We start from the raw sequence: 16,473 nt of genomic DNA on the forward strand, positions 1-16,473 counted from the left end.
CTCTCCGGCCGCAATGCCAGGGACGTGCTGCGCTGCCACTTATATAGGTACAAGGGGCGGTGTCACATGGGTTTATGTCACATGGGTTGGTCACATGGGTTGATGTCACATGGCGACAGTCCCAGCATCCTCCGGGACTGTGACATCGTAAGGGGGCGGGGTCACCATGTGACACCAACCCATGTGACATAAACCCATGTGACACCGCCCCTTGTCCCTATATAAGTGGCAGCGCAGCGCGTCCCTGGCATTGCGGCCAGAGAGATCGTCGAGTCAACATCTCCTGGAGAAGAATTTTTTTTTTACTTACCAGAAATGCCTGTTGCTAGGCACATAATCCTAATCTGCCTCTTCCTCCTCCGCGGAGATCTTCTTTCTTCTCTCCTCATCGCATTGTCTTCTGGGTAATGGGTCGCGCTGTGTTCTGGGAACTGTGTGTCCCAGAACACAGCGCGTCCCATTCACAAAGCGCTGCGTGACTCGCGCATGCGCAGTAGGAAACGGGCAGTGAAGAATGGCGGCGCCGGGACCTGAGAGCTGAGGGACGGGTCAGCCTCGGGCGGCCTACATCGCGGGTGCCCTGGACAGGTAAGTGTGCTTATTAAGTAAGCAGCTGCAGCGTTTGCAGCTGCTGACTTTTAATTTTAATTTTTTTTTTAAACGCCCCTCTTTAACCTTTTCTTTGGCCGCTAGCGGGTGTTAAAATCTCGCCGCTAAAACAGCGGTAAAGCACAGCTAAAACTAGCAGCGCTTTACCGCTGACGCTGCCCGCGGCTCAGTGTCAAAGGGCTCTAATAGGCAGTACAGCGGTGCTTAAATTAATGGCTAGCCACGCAGCCATTACTTTGACAGGCTGAAACTGGCCCACCGACCCATCGGCCCACCGGGAGACTCCCGATGGCCAGTACATGCCAGCTCAAGTCTGGAGTAGACAGTCACTGAGTTGGGGGTCCAGGATGGAAAATGTTGTATATCGTGACAGGTCAGGAATTCATTCACGTAGACTTGTAAAGTAACCGAGAGGTCCACTTAAAGTTTTACCTTGGTGGTCAGTTGCTGGATTTCCACCTCCAGCTCTTTCACCTTGGCCTCCCTCTCCACCACCATTAGTTTCAGCTGATTGACCAGCGAGTTCTGCTTCTGGCTCTCGTTGTTCAGGTGCAGGCTCAGGGATTGCTGCGAGTCTTGGTGTTTCTGCTCCTGCTTGCTCAGGTTGTTGAGGATCTCCTGCATATTCTTCTGCTGCACCTGGAAAAAATGTAGGAAGATGATTGTAAGACGCCACAGCCGTATTTACACTTCATTTCATTGTGATTCATTATCACATTTTTTTATTTCACCTTTTTTTATAAATCACTTGAGAGTGTCATTTCTGATTTTTGGAGCGGATTGAGTACTAATAGCTTAGTAGGGGTTTTACTACAACTGCTAAACATCTGTTAAATTATCCATCACACATGGAGCGCATTGTTTTCCGTTAGATGGCTGCAGTGGCGGCCTGGAACCGCCCCCCCCCCTCCCCCATCCATCCCTACGACCCCCTGATCTACATGCAGGGCCCACCCAGTTGTGTGACAATAGCAAATTAATATTCACTAAAGTTTTGATCTTTTGCTTTTAAGAAGGTAGAGGAGAGATTTGGGGTCTTTCTGACCTCCGGATCTCTCTATAAAAAGGGTCTGTCATCGTTATTTCTATTACAAGGGATGTTTGCATTCTTTGTAATAGGAATAAAAGTGTTAAAAAAAAAAAAAAAAAAAATGAAAGCGCCCCCATTCCACCGCGCTCACGCGCAGAAGTGAACGTATACATAAGTCACGCACGCATATGTAAATGGTATTTGCACCACACGTGAGATATTGCTGCGATCATTAGAGCGAGAGTATTCATTCTCACTCTAGACCCCCCAATGTAGCACTAAACTGGTAACCTGTAAGAATTATTAAAGTGTCGCCTATGGAGATTTTTTTAAGTACCGTAGTTTGTCTCTGTTCAACGGATGTGTGCAATTTTAAAGTGTGACATGTCGGGTACCTATTTACTCGGCGTAACATCATCTTTCATATTTTACAAAGAAATTGGGTATATATTTTGAATTTTTTTTTTTAATTCAGTAAAGTGTATTTTTTCCAAAAATCATTTGAAAACCATTGCGTACATACCATAAGTAATTAAAATTGTTAATTTATTCTCTAGGGACAAAAAAAAAAAAAAAAAATATATATATATATATATATATATATATATATATATATATAATATAAATAATTAGAACAATCACCATTTTATTCTCTAGGGACGCTGCTAAATATATATATATATATATATATATATATATATATATATATCTATATATATATATATATATATATACACACATTTTTTTATATAAATATATACAATATATAAGGGGTATATATATATATATATATATATATATATATATATATATATATTTATTTATATATATATATATTTAGCAGCGTCCCTAGAGAATAAAATGGTGATTGTTCTAATTATTTATATATATATATATATATATATATATATATGTATATATATATATATATATATATATATATATATATATATGGGAGTTATAAGTAATTTTCGAGCAAAAAAATACAGAGTTTTACTTGTAAACAAAAAGTTCCAGAAAAGGCCCGGTCTTTAAATGGGTAATGAAAAATGATGGCTCTGACCATGTACTTATATTCTTGCAAATGATACGCAAAATGAAGGCCTTTAAATGAATGTGCATCGATTAATCAGACCCTGCTTTCTTTTACAACTAAAAACTTTATGAAAATACTATTAATTTCCTTTAAGAATAACCGAAATAAAACAAGGGAAAAAGAAGACGGAGAAGGGGGAAACAAAAAAAACCTCAGAAAAAATTGTTGGTTGTATTGGACTTTTTAGGCATACTAATATAATTAAATATATAGCATAGAAAAATAAAGAGAAAAAAATATATATATTAAACGTAAAAATATATATATATATTTATTTATAAAAATAAAAAAATAAAAATAAAAAATTATAAAACACATCAAGTACTGTTTTTATATATCCTGTCTATACTAATAAATTTTACATCATATCCATATCTATTTCCATCAGATATATATACCCAGAGGGTAAACAAATGTACATTAATGCTTAATATACAAAAATAAGAATAACCAACACATAGTACCAGCAGGGCGTCTATGAGTTCGTCGTCGTGCTTCCCTTTATCCAGCAGTGTCGTCATTTGCAACTTGAGGGTCTTCAGATCATTGGACAGAGATCGGTTCCTGGCTTTGGAAGCCTCAAACTTCTTTTTCAGATCCTCATGTTCCCTTCTGAGAGTGTCGTGTTCCCCGGTCAGTCTCTAGGATTATAACAACGAGACAACATGGAAGCAAAAACAATAGCAATATAGGATTAAAAACAGAACTACTACTACATGAAGCATTCAGTATGTGCCAGCTATGTACTTGGCAACTGTCCCAGAGTTGCCGGGACAGTCACAGCTTTGAGACAAATGTCCCGCCATGGCTCAGTCCCGGCCGGTGTCATCGAGCCCCATTTGTTCAGAAGGGGTCTGGGGGCAGAAAGGGGACTATTTCATCATATTCGGGTGCAGGGAGAAGAATCCCAGCACAGCAGCTGCTGCTGCTTTGGCAAATTGTTATAGAACAGTGATGGCGAACCTTGGCACCCCAGATGTTTTGGAACTACATTTCCCATGATACTCATGCACTCTGCAGTGTAGCTGAGCATCATGGGAAATGTAGTTCCAAAACATCTGGAGTGCCAAGGTTCCCCATCACTGTTATAGAACAAGTAGGGACTTTACCTTACAAATCCTTGTGATCAGTGTACATGCTTGCTGTTACTAACAGATTTTTTTTTTTGCTGTTGTTTTTCCCTTTTCTTTTTCTCTCTCAAACAGTTGCATCTCAAAAAATTTGAATATCATCAAAAAGTTAATTTATTTCAGTAATTTAATTCAAAAAAAGTAAAAAATCTATATATTTTCCAGATTCATTACACACGGAATGATATATTTCAAGCATTTCTTTCTTTTAATTTTGATGATTATGGCTTACTGCGAGTGAAAACCCAAAACGCAGTATCTCAGAAAATGAGAAAATTACAGAAGACCAATAAAAAAAAAAAAAAAGGATTTTTGTAATACAGAAATGTTGGCTTAGTGAGAAGTCTGTCCATGTGAGGTATAGTGTGCACTCAATACTTGGTTTGGGGCTTCTTCTGCAATTCTTTATTTAGACAAAACACACAGAAATACAGAAACCACTTAATTTGCCTACAAGACCGTGTAAGATCTTCTGAAATGGGCCGAGATTTTCCTTGCCTGCCGCAAGATGTCCTGGACCCCAGGGTATTTGACAAGGAATCGCTGCACGACCAAGTTTAAGACGTGTGCCATGCATGACACGTGCGTGATTTTGCCCTGTTTCAATGCGCTAAGCAGATTGGCACCGTTGTCACACACCACTTTACCAACTGTCAAATTGAGCGGTGTTAGTCACTGATCTGCCTGTGAACGCAAAGCTGAAAGGAGTGCCGGGCCAGTGTGGCTCTTGGCTTCCAGGCACAACAGACGCAGCACAGCATGGCAACGTCTCACCTGGCATGTCGAATAGGTTCTGGGGAGCTTGGGCGGCGCAGCAGAAGAGACGCTAGCAGCGGAAAAGGAGGAGTCAGCCGAGGAGGAGAGGGAGGAGGATGGAGTAGGAGGAGAAGAAGAGGCAGGCCTGCATGCAATCCGTGGCGGTAAAACCAAATCTACATGGGTGCCACGGGTTACATGCTTGACAGCCGTCAGAAGGTTCACCCAGTAGTTATATACCTTCCCTGCCCGTGTTTGCTAGACCACGTGTCTGTGGTCAGATGTATCTTGGCACCGACACTGTGTGCCAGAGATACATTCACTTGCCGCTGAACATGGCCATATAGCTCTGGGATGCCCTTCTCTGAGAAATACTTCCTTCCTGGGACCTTCCATTGTGGTGTTCCAATGGCCACAAATTTGTGAAAGGCCTCCGAGTCCACCAGTTTATATGGCAGTAGTTGGGGGGCTATGAGTTCTGACAAGCCAGCCGCCAACCGTTGGGCAAGAGGGTTATCCGGCGTCATAATTTTTTTACGCTCGAACATTATGCCCACGGAAGCCTGCCTTTTTGCAGAAAAACGTGAGCTTGGCATGATGGAAGGTGGAGTGGAGGACAATTGTGAGGAGAGAGGAGAAGGAGAAGTAGAAGACGAGGCTGGACGGTGAGAGCCTGCAGTGTGGCTTTGTGTGTTCCGTTGCTCCCACTCGGCTCGGTGATGGCTGCCCATGTGCCTTCTTAAGGCGGTCGTCCCTAGGTGAGTGTTGGGCTTACCGCGACTAATGCGTTGACTACAAAGATTGCAGATGGCAACGCTATTGTCAGCAGCGGACACGTTAAAAAAAGCCCACACTGCGGAGCCATGTGCCGGTGTCCTGGGAGCGTCAGATGTGACCGTACATGGTCGATGACTCGCTCCTGATACATTTGCAGTCTGCTTTGTCCCTCCTGTGCAATGTAAGTTATTCCTGCTTCTCCTCCCTATCTGCTGGTCCATATCTCCCTCTGAACTCCCCTCCTCTTCCTCTCTTGTGGGCACCCACGTGACATCACTAGACATGTCATCATCGACGTCACCTTCCCCACTGCTATAATTAGAGATCTCGGAGTAGGCAGCAACACCGGGGACCAACCTCCTCCTTGGGCTGATCTGGGTACTGTGGTCAGACTGCTGAGTGGCGGTTGTTGCTACCTCCTCTTCCTGATCCAATACCAAGAGTGGCTGCGCATCAGAAATGTCCTCTTGATATGGATCGGAAAATAATTCCTGTGACTCAAGCGGAAGGTATGTGGTGGTGGTGGTGGTGGTGTTGTTGTTGGTGGTAGTGTCTTTGGGGGTGCACATAGCAGAGAGTGAAAAAGAGGGTGCAGATCGAGAGGATGAGGAGGGTGCAGAAGAGTAAGGCTGACTGAGCCACTCAACCAAGTCTGGTGCGTCCTTTAAAGTAATTGAACGCACCTTCTGCAATTTGCCACTTTGGCTCAAGCCTGTTGCTCCTGCCCTACCCCTACCACCCCTGCGGAAGGGCCTGCCTCTTCCTCTGCCTGTCATTTTTTAAATGACCCTGTGACAAAAGTCTCTAGAGAAGTGCAGTATTTATGTGGAAGAAGGTATATAACACCCGCTTCAATCTGTTGTATTGGGGGGTCACTGGTCTATCACACCAGTTATAATACTTTTTTTTTAATTGCGTTTGTCACTCTTTGTAGTATCGCTGCAGAACTGCTCAGCAGTCACAATGCTGCACAGTGGAAATGCACTATACTATGCTTTCTATATGTGCAAGTATTTTATACGTGTATTACACATCTATATACTGCACACCAAATAGTACACCTATACCAGTCCTTAAAAGGACCTTTGTGGACCTAGTAGCTAGTGATTTGCAGACTGTCCCTCAGTCCCTTCACCGGGGATATGCAATTAGTGGACCTCCAGCTGTTGCAGAACTACAACTCCCATGAGGCATAGCAAGACTTTGACAGCCACAAGCAGGACACCCAGAGGCAGAGGCATGATGGGACTTATAGTTTTGCAACAGCTGGAGGTCCGCTAATTGACGATCCCTGCCCTACACTGATAAAAGACAGCTGCAGAATCGGGCAGCAGTCAAGTATAATATTCTTTCTATATTTGAAAGAAAGTAGATTATACATGTACAACCCTATATACTGTACACCTATACCAGTAGGGATGAGCCGAACACCCCCCTGTTTGGTTCGCACCAGAACCTGCGAACAGACCTAAACTTCGTGTGAACTTTAGAACCCTATTAAAGTCTATGGGACTCGAACGTTCACAATCTAAAGTGCTCATTTTAAAGGGTAATATGCAAGTTACTGTCCTAAAAAGTGTTTGGGGACCTGGGTCCTGCCCCAGGGGACATGGATCAATGCAAAAAAAAGTTTTAAAAAAACGGCAGTTTTTTCAGGAGCACTGATTTTAATAATGATTAAAGTGAAACAATAAAAGTGTAATATTCCTTTAAATTTCGTAGCTGGGGGGTATCTATAGTATGCCTGTGAAGGGGCGCATGTTTCTGCTGCTTAGAACTGTCCCTGCACAAAGTGTCATTTGTGCAGGAAAAAAAGTCTTTTAAAATCACTTGCGGCTAAATTGTCAGCTCCCTGTAATACAGAGAACACTCAATGAGTGTTCTCTGTATTAGCCGACAATTCATTCATTCGTTGATAATAAAAAAAAAAAAAATATATATATATATATATATATATATATATATATATATATATATGTATATATATATATATATATATATATATATATATATATATATATATATATATAAGCGTGGGGGTTCCCCTAAATTCAATTACCAGGCCCCTTAGGTCTGACATGGATATTAAGGGGAACCCCGTGTCAAATTTAAAAAAAAAAAAATTGACGTGGGGGTCCCCCTAAAAATCCACACCAGACCCTTTATCCGAGCACGCAACCTGGCAGGCCGCAGGAAAAGAGGGGGGGGGGACAAGAAAGTGGCCCACCCTCCCTCCTGAACCGTACCAGGCCACATACCCTCAACATTGGGAGGATGCTTTGGGGGTCTGTGACCCCTCAAAGCACCTTGTCCCCATGTTGGGCCTCATCCTCACAACCCTGGCCGTTGGTTGTGAGGGTCTGCGGGCGGGGGGCTTATCAGAATCTGGAAGCCCCCTTTAACAAGGGGACCCCCAGATCCCGGCTCCCCCCCTGTTTGAAAAGGTAAGGGGGTACAAAAGTACCCCTACCATTTCACAAAAAGTGTAAAAATGGTTAAATAAGACAAACACACTTTTGAAAAATTCCTTTATTAAAAATAAAAAAAAATAAAAAAAAGATTCCAGCGGTGCTAATCCACTCTTGCTATCCAGCGACAGATCTCCGGGGTCCAGCGATGGATGATCATATCCAGCGACGGGGAATCTCTCAGTCCAGCGCTGTCCATACATCCGTATTCTGTCTCCACTGCGGAGACACTGCGGGGATCCCAGCGCTGACGTTTCTTATATTAGGAGGGCGGGGCCACCCGTCACCTGACCCTGCCCTCTCTGACGCTGGTGAAGGGAGCCAGCGGATGTATGGACAGCGCTGGACTGAGAGATCCCCCGTCGCTGGATATGATCATCCATCGCTGGACCCCGGAGATCAGTCGCTGGATAGCGAGAGTGGATTAGCACCGCTGGAATCTTTTTTTTATTTTTTTTTATTTTTAATAAAGGAATTTTTCAAAAGTGTGTTTGTCTTATTTAACCATTTTTACACTTTCTTTGTGAAATGGTAGGGGTACTTTTGTACCCCCTTACCATTTCAAACAGGGGGGGGCGGGATCTGGGGGTCCCCTTGTTAAAGGGGGCTTCCAGATTCTGATAAGCCCCCCGCCCGCAGACCCTCACAACCACCGGCCAGGGTTGTGAGGATGAGGCCCTTGTCCTCATCAACATGGGGACAAGGTGCTTTGAGGGGGTCACAGACCCCCAAAGCATCCTCCCAATGTTGAGGGTATGTGGCCTGGTACGGTTCAGGAGGGAGGGGGGCGCTCTCTCGTCCCCCCCTCTTTTCCTGCGGCCTGCCAGGTTGCGTCCTCGGATAAAGGGTCTGGTATGGCTTTTTAGGGGGACCCCCACGTCAATTTTTTTTTTAATTTGATGCAGGGTTCCCCTTAATATCCATGTCAGACCTGAAGGGCCTGGTAATTGAATTTAGGGGAACCCCAAGCTTTTTTTTTTTATTAATCAATGAATGAATTGTCGGCTAATACAGAGAACACTCATTGAGTGTTCTCTGTATTACGGGACCCGACAATTTAGCCGCAAGTGATTTTAAAAGACTTTTTTTTCTGCACAAATGACACTTTGTGCAGGGACAGTTCTAAGCACCAGAAACATGCGCCCCTTCACAGGCATACTATAGATACCCCCCAGCTACGAAATTTAAAGGAATATTACACTTTTAGTGTTTCACTTTAATCATTATTAAAATCACTGCTCCTGAAAAAACGGCAGTTTTTAAAACTTTTTTTTGCATTGATCCATGTCCCCTGGGGCAGGACCCGGGTCCCCAAACACTTTTTAGGACAGTAACCTGCATATTACCCTTTAAAATTAGCACTTTAGATTTCTCCCATAGACTTGTATAGGGTGTTCCCGGCTTTTCGAATTTGCTGCGAACAGCCCAAATTGTTCACTGTTCGCTGAACAGGCGAACAGGCAATGTTCGAGTTGAACTCGAAGCGCATCCCTACATACCAGTCCTTAAAAGGACCTTCCTTCCCTACCAGTGTCATTTACACAGTAATCAGTGCATTTTTATAGCACTGATCGCTGTATAAATTCCATTGGTCCCAAAATAATGTCAAAAGTGTCCGATGTGTCCGCCATATTGTCACAGTCCCCACAAAAATCACAGATCACCACCATTACTAATATTTTTTTTTTTTTAAATGCCATAAAACTATCCCCTATTTTGTAGACGCTATAACTTTTGCACAAACCAATCAATATACGCTTATTGGGGATTTTATTACCAAAAATATTTAGAAGATTTAGAAGATACATATCGGCCTAAACTGAGAAAAAGATGGGAATATTTATTATAACAAAAAGTAAAAAATAATGCGTTTTCTTTCAAAATTGTCGTTATTTTTTTGTTTAATGCAGAAAAAAATAAAAACCACAGAGGTGATCAAATACCACCAAAAGAAAGCTCTATTTTTGGGAAAAAAAGGACGTCAGTTTTGTTTGGGAGCCACGTCGCATGACCACGCAATTATCAGTTAAAGCGGCACAGTGTCGAATTGCAAAAAGCGCTTTGGCCAGGAAGGGGGGGGGGGGGTAAAATCTTCCAGGGCTGAAGCGGTTAACAAGGTAAGATGACTGGCTCAGATCAACTCTAAAACTGCAGCTCTTGTGGGATGTTCCCGGTTGGCAGTGGTCAGGATCAACCAATAGGGGTCCAAGGAAGGAAAACCGGCCAACTGGCGACAGGGTCATGGGCTGCCGAGGTTTACCGAAGCACTTGGGGAGCGAAGGCTTTTAAGAGTTCTTCCATGTTAGGTTGAGAAAAGCCGCCATAGACAAAGAAAGGATCCCAACATTTGCTTTTACACAAGTAACATGGTGTTCACGTGTGACGTTGTTTACATGGTCACATGTGTGTTTTGTATCCTACCTAAAACATACTGACACTGACCTTTGACCCCAGCCTTAACCTTTCACCTTTACCCCAACACTAATTCTGACCTAGATCAAGCCTTGATCTAGCTATTTTTTTCTTACTTTTTTTTTTTTTTTTACACACCTAAGCCCGGTTCACACTAGTGCAATGCTAGAAATCGCATATGATTCCCACCGCATTGCTGTGTACATCCCGCCATCCCCCGCTGTCAGGCGTCGGGATGCCACTTCACCAGTCTGGGGATTTGAAATTCTCCTGGATTTTTCTCCTCTCCTCTAGCGCTGACATGATGGGCTAGATGGAGTCTGATTGGTCAGTGCTGTCCATGTGACGGTACTGACCAATTAGAATGCCCCCTAAACATACACGCTGAGAGGTACAGATGGGACATTAGACAGCGGCGATTTCAAATCCCTGGTCTGGTGAAGCGGCGTCCCGGTGTCTGACAGCAGTGGGACCGGGGGGGGGGATCCAGTGTAAGTTCACCTTACAGTTTTTCTGTAAGTTTTTACACTTTAAAGCGGAGTTCCACCTGTTTTTTAGTTTATTAAAAGTCAGCAGCTACAAAAAGTGTGTCAGGGCTGGGCTCAGCCCTTCCTTCTCTGAGCTGGCCGCTCACCTGTCAGCTAATTGCCAGCTCCCATCTCTCTCCACAGTTACTCAGCTGTTGATGATATCCTGCTCGTCAGTCTGGCCTACTTAAGCCGCCCAGCCCAGAGGATCTCTGCCTTCACCTTGGTCAACATCACAGAGACTATCTCCTGCGTTCCTGTTTAAAGACTTGCTTTGCTGACATCCCTTCTGGCTCCAGATCCTGCTTGCTGTTCCACTACATTGATCCCTGACATTCTGGCTTGGCTGACTATCCGTTCCGGTTACTGAACTTTGGCTATGTTTTGACTATGTTTGTTCTTTTTACTTTTATTATTAAACAAGTGTGATTGAACTGTACTTCTGTCTCGGTCTGATTTCATGGTTTCTGACAAAGTATAGCTGCTGACTTTAAATAAACAGACATTTACCTGTCCCGCGGTCCATTGATGCGGGCGCCCGAAGCCTCGCTCCTTTTCCCCTCCTATCCGCTGTACCGCCATAGCAACTGTGGGCAGCTGGCCGTGACAGCTTACAGCCGGGCGCGCACCGTGCATGTGCGAGTCGCGTTGCGCTCTGCTATTGGACTGGCATTCTTCTGGAACCTGTGACGTGTCCCAGAAGATTGCTGGCAGAGAGAAGCCGCCTAGGGCGAGAGGAGGAGTGGCCTAGGCGGCCAAGGACAGGAAGGCCCACTAAAAAGAAGGTACCCACTACCCCCCCTGATATGAATGGTGAGTGGCACATTTTAAAGCTCTGTGGATTACGCTGACTATAGAGAGACAACAAATATAAAACACCTCCATGATATTGTCCTGCAGCTCTCACAATATCTGTCTCGTCTATATTACCTCCAGTGATTCCTTCTTCTCTTTCTCCAAAGTTCGCAGGCGAAACAAGTTCTTCTCCTGAGCGGGCAATCTCCGGGATGTCCCCAACATCTCTTCCTCCAGACTGAGTTCTGACGTGGGACTCCTTATCTGCCCCAGCTGGCTCTCCAGCTCCCGGACCTGCACAGAGTATAGACAACATTACATTGGTTCTATTTCAGAGATGGTCATGGAGATGGAGCCCTCGTATAGTACCATGGATGGAGAAGGAAACAGTAAAGAGCAATGACAACGCTCCAGTTAAGCGACTCCGGCAAGTTCCTCAGAAAGAAAAGTCCACAGGTTTTACTCACCCTGCCCTGCAGAGCTAGAATGTGCTGCGCCCGGCCTCTCCAACTTCCAGATGAGGAAATAAGCTGAGGAATATTCACATCTTCTCCAACTTCATTGACGAGAACCTGCAAATAGCGTGGGATATTACAAAGGGCTTGGCATGTTAGGCATGTTAGATTGAGCTATAAAAGAAGACTTTGTATATTAAACCAGGCACCACAACTCTCAGCACAGTGGCCTGAGCATAGGGCTGCCACCTGTCTAGGATTCACCCGGACAGTTCGGGTTTAAAATCTTGTGTCCGGGTTTCAGTAGCCTGGAAACCAGATAATGCTCAGGATAGAGCCTGGGCCCCAGAAAAGGTTCACCATCTTGTTCTTGGCACCAGGCAAGGCTCTGAACTCTAGCTTGGTTATCAGGTGAGGCTCAGTATATCGATCAGGGCGTAGGATCATAGCATAAGGCTCCTTATACCAGTCTGGGCATCAGGTAAGACTATGCAAATGTGAGCTCCACAAAAGATCCTATCCATTATAAAGGATATTAGATGTAGAGCAGTGGTGGCACGATCATTAGGGGTGCCGCCCCCCATCCATGTGTCCGGCCCCCTTATCTACATACAGGGTACAGGCAGGACCATGGGTTCCAATTGAGGGGGTTGAAGCATGTGATTAGAGCCAGAGGCCCTGAAAAGGCTTCAGAAAAAGGGTGGACTCGGGGTGCAGAGCACTGCCCTCTAAGCCCACCCAGCTGTGTGATAGTAGCGAATTAATATTCGCTATTCTCACTCTGATTCTCCTCCCAGCCAATCAGAAAGTGTTCCCGGTATTCCCTGCGTTCATGTCCCTCTCCTGCCAAAGGGGGGAGGGGGTGGGGGGGTTGGCGTTGGTTTGCTGCCCCCCACAAGCACCAGCCACCATTGATGTAGCGTCTTTTGCTGTGTTAGCCATTAATTATTGCAAACATTTTGGCGCTTAAGTGATACATTTTAGTATTATTTGACTGCATAAAGGAACCCAACATGCCCCCAAAGTTTGCATAATAGATCTTACAAATGGCCATCATACATTTTATTATATACTGTACAAGCAATACATACAATAGAGACTAAAAAGTCACCCAAAAACAGTCAGCATGGACCTGACAACGCACTTGATGGAACACAAGGCACGCTAAAAATGTAATAGGTGTAGCGCCGCCTCCTGAAGAGCATGCGCTATGTGTTTTTGTCATTTAATATTTCTGGAACTGCAATTTGGTTTTGGGTTCCATTATACTAAATTTTGGTCTCAGTACCAGTCTAGCTGGATTGCATTGTGTTCTGCTTGACCATAGGTGGCGCTGTCATCTCTGGAAGGTGTTAGAACGCAGGACAGTTAGGTGCATTGAGTGCCCATTCTTTCTCGGAACCAGCCCAGTGGGAGTGTCGTCCTGCTGTGCAATCTGGGAAGTGCTTTCTGTCCGTTTGGTCCTGGTCCTCCTAACCAGCCCCCAGGGCTCTCATGGCCTGGCTTGCGGGTCCACCCAATTCTGAGTCTCGGGGCTGGCTGGCCCAAGGCAAAGTAATTGAAGGAAGGATTTGGAGGTGGTCCGGAGCCGTCTCGGTTTGTAGAGAGGCCCAGAAGCTGGAGAAGCATCCAGGGGAGGACTCTTCGGGAGAAGGCCAAGGCTGGCTTCTCAGAAGGAGCCTGGAGGCTCAGTTGAATGACCCCAAGTGAATCTGCAAGATCCTGGTACCGTACGAGGGTTCTCTAAGTTTCTCTACATCCTTCAGTTATTCAAATATTCTACAACAAGTCTGTGGCAGAGACTTTGCTTTGTTTAAGCACTCTATCGGCTCCTAGGCCTAGTGAGAGAAGGACTATCCGATAAGAGTGAGGATCCAGTTGTGAATGGCTATTCTCTGGATTTTCCTAATGTGAGAGACTCTTTTCTATTTGCTTAAAGCGGAGGTCCACCCTAAAGTGGAGCTTCCGCTCATTGGAACCCTCCCCTCCTCCGGCGCCACAATTGGCACCTTTCGTCAGGGAGGGGGGTGCAGGTACCTGTACAGTATAGGTATCTGCACCCACTTCCGGCATAGATATCTGCAGAAGGTACGCCCCTTTCCGCAGAATCTACGCCCCTTTCCGAAGGTCCCCCGCTGTCTGCTGGGAAACACACGGATTCCAGAGACAGCGGGGACCATCCTTATTGCGCAGCGCGACTCGCGCATGCGCAGTAGGGAACCGGGAAATGAAGCCGCAAGGCTCCACTTCCTGATTCCCATAACCAAGATGGCGGCGGCAGCACCCGAGAGACGATCGAGAGATCGGCTTCGGGTGCCGACATCGCGGGCACGCTGGGCGGGTAAGTGTCATAATTTTAAAAGCCAGCAGCTGCAGTATTTGTAGCTGCTGGCTTTAAAAAATAAAAAAACGGCGGAACTCCCACTTTAAGTCCCAAGAGTACCTGGACTTTCTACCTAAACCCTCTAACCCTCTTTGAGAGACTGTTTTTTGTCTACTTCTTCTTTGCAAATAAAAATCCCTCAAGTGGATCTGGTGTCAGTCTCGGCAGTTCTTGGGCCATCTACCTGGGGAAACCCCTAGACACAACACGAGGTGAAGAAGGTAACAGTAAGCCCAATCAAATCAGCCGCTCCTTCGGGGGTCAGTGCTACATAGGTTTCCGCTGTACCAACAATTTTTAATAAAACCCCCCACAAACCCGTCACATCTGTTGCACCCCACATATAGAGGAGCGATGCTGTGCCATATATACCTTGTGAGCCATTTTCAGCTCTTGCTTTGTAGTCTGGATTTGGTTTCGATATTCCGTTAGCTTTAGATTAGCAGCTGCCAGCTTCTCTTGTAGAGCTTTTATTTCCGAACGTTCGACCTGCAGAGAGATACAGTTGAGAAGGTTCTGCTGGATGTTTTCATAATCATTTCTCCATAAAAAACTATCCACCATAGGCATGTGCATGGAGTGTACCAGATGTGCCTGGGCACACCTTAATCACCCCATGGGGCAAAGATCCCCCACCCCCAGCAGTGCTGCTGGCTTCTCTCCTCTCTTCTCCTTTCGTCGGCTGCTGTGGGGGATGTATCAGGAAGCAAAACAGGAGGAAGGGACGGGTAAATATGTAATTTACCGACCCCTTCCTGTTCTGAATGAACAAAGTGAGTGATTGGTAAATTTACTCGCTCCTGTGCCCATTCCTAATTGAAGCAAAGGACTTCTTTAAAGTGGTTGTATACCCCTTTTTTTTTACATTTTTACCTACAGGTAAGCCTATAATAAGGATTACCTGTAGGTAAAATTAATATATTCTAAACCTGTACATTTAGGAGATATTCACTTTGCATGTACTGTGAAGATCCGGCTGAAGTTTCGGTAAACGCCGCCGGACCTTGCCGGAAAGAATACTCCCGTGCGCATGCGGGAGTGACGTCATCATCGCAGCTCCGGCCACTCACAGCCAGGTCCCTATTGCGCATGCGTGAAGCTCGCTGCGCTCCCTTACAGGTCCGGTGTCCTGTCGGATAGCGCCCCCCGTCGGATAGTGTCCGCTGTGTACTGCGCATGCGCATTACACAGGACAAGCAGATTCCGAAAATAGCCGAAGATGAACGGCGCCTGCGCCGTGAGTCCAGGTTCTAGCCCCACCATCCAAGTGGACATAGCGTTAGAATAAAAGAGCCGAGCGAATCAAACTGTGCCAAAGCGTGGCGAGCAAAGCCAGCCCACGAGGGGGCCCTCTAATATGTGCAGCCCTATGTCCACTTGGATGGTGGGGCTTGCACCTCGACTCACGGCGCAGGCGCCGTTCATCTTCGGATGTTTTCCCAATCTCCTTCTGCTCCATACTGTGCAAGCGATGCGCCTGTGCAGTACGGGGCAGACACTTTTCGATGGCCGGACTGTATATGTCACAACACTGGCAGCAGGGGAAGGAGGAGGGGGCCGGACTTCTGACGTACCTTGCTGCGGCGTGGTCTGACAGAAGTGGGGATAAGGGACCTGTCAAACACAGGTACCCGCTCCCCCCTCCACCCGAAAAATGCCAAATATGGCACCGGAGGGAGGGGAGGAAGCAGAATAGCGGACGTTCCACTTTTAGGTGGAACTCCGCTTTAAGCAGAGGTATGGCTACACAAAGGTCATTAATGATGAGCTCAGGGGGCGTGTTCAGATCGAACCCGCCAGGAAGCTGTCACTGCACACCACCAATCACAGGCAGTGAGGCATTTCCCAACCCGCATCTGCACATACACACGCTGCCTACGATTGGTCATGTGCAGTGCCGGCTTCCTGGCGGGTTCAATCAGAACACGCCCGAGCCCATCATTAAAAGGTCATACTCCTGGCATTTCAACTTCATCCCCCACTTTACAATTTCCAAGACACAGCAGAAGTTGCCCCTTCCTAGAACTTCAACCCC

General features: G+C 45.7%; 1 protein-coding gene across 2 annotated transcripts in view; it reads right to left on the reverse strand.

The window, feature by feature from the left end:
• The window catches only part of CCDC13 (coiled-coil domain containing 13), a 91,731-nt gene that overhangs the window by 31,887 nt on the left and 43,371 nt on the right, over positions 1-16,473 (reverse strand). For both annotated transcript variants that reach the window (XM_077490543.1, XM_077490544.1), the window contains exons 6-10: positions 14,811-14,927; positions 12,068-12,172; positions 11,736-11,894; positions 3,200-3,376; positions 1,042-1,248 (exon numbers count right to left, since the gene is read on the reverse strand). In XM_077490543.1, coding sequence (XP_077346669.1) covers positions 1,042-1,248; positions 3,200-3,376; positions 11,736-11,894; positions 12,068-12,172; positions 14,811-14,927 — 765 coding nt within the window. The remainder of the gene's footprint in view (positions 1-1,041; positions 1,249-3,199; positions 3,377-11,735; positions 11,895-12,067; positions 12,173-14,810; positions 14,928-16,473) is intronic.

This window comes from Lithobates pipiens, unplaced genomic scaffold, assembly GCF_037356315.1.
Source record: "Lithobates pipiens isolate NorthernLeopardFrog02 unplaced genomic scaffold, aLitPip1_a1.2 Scaffold_19, whole genome shotgun sequence".
NCBI classification, from domain to species: domain Eukaryota; kingdom Metazoa; phylum Chordata; class Amphibia; order Anura; family Ranidae; genus Lithobates; species Lithobates pipiens.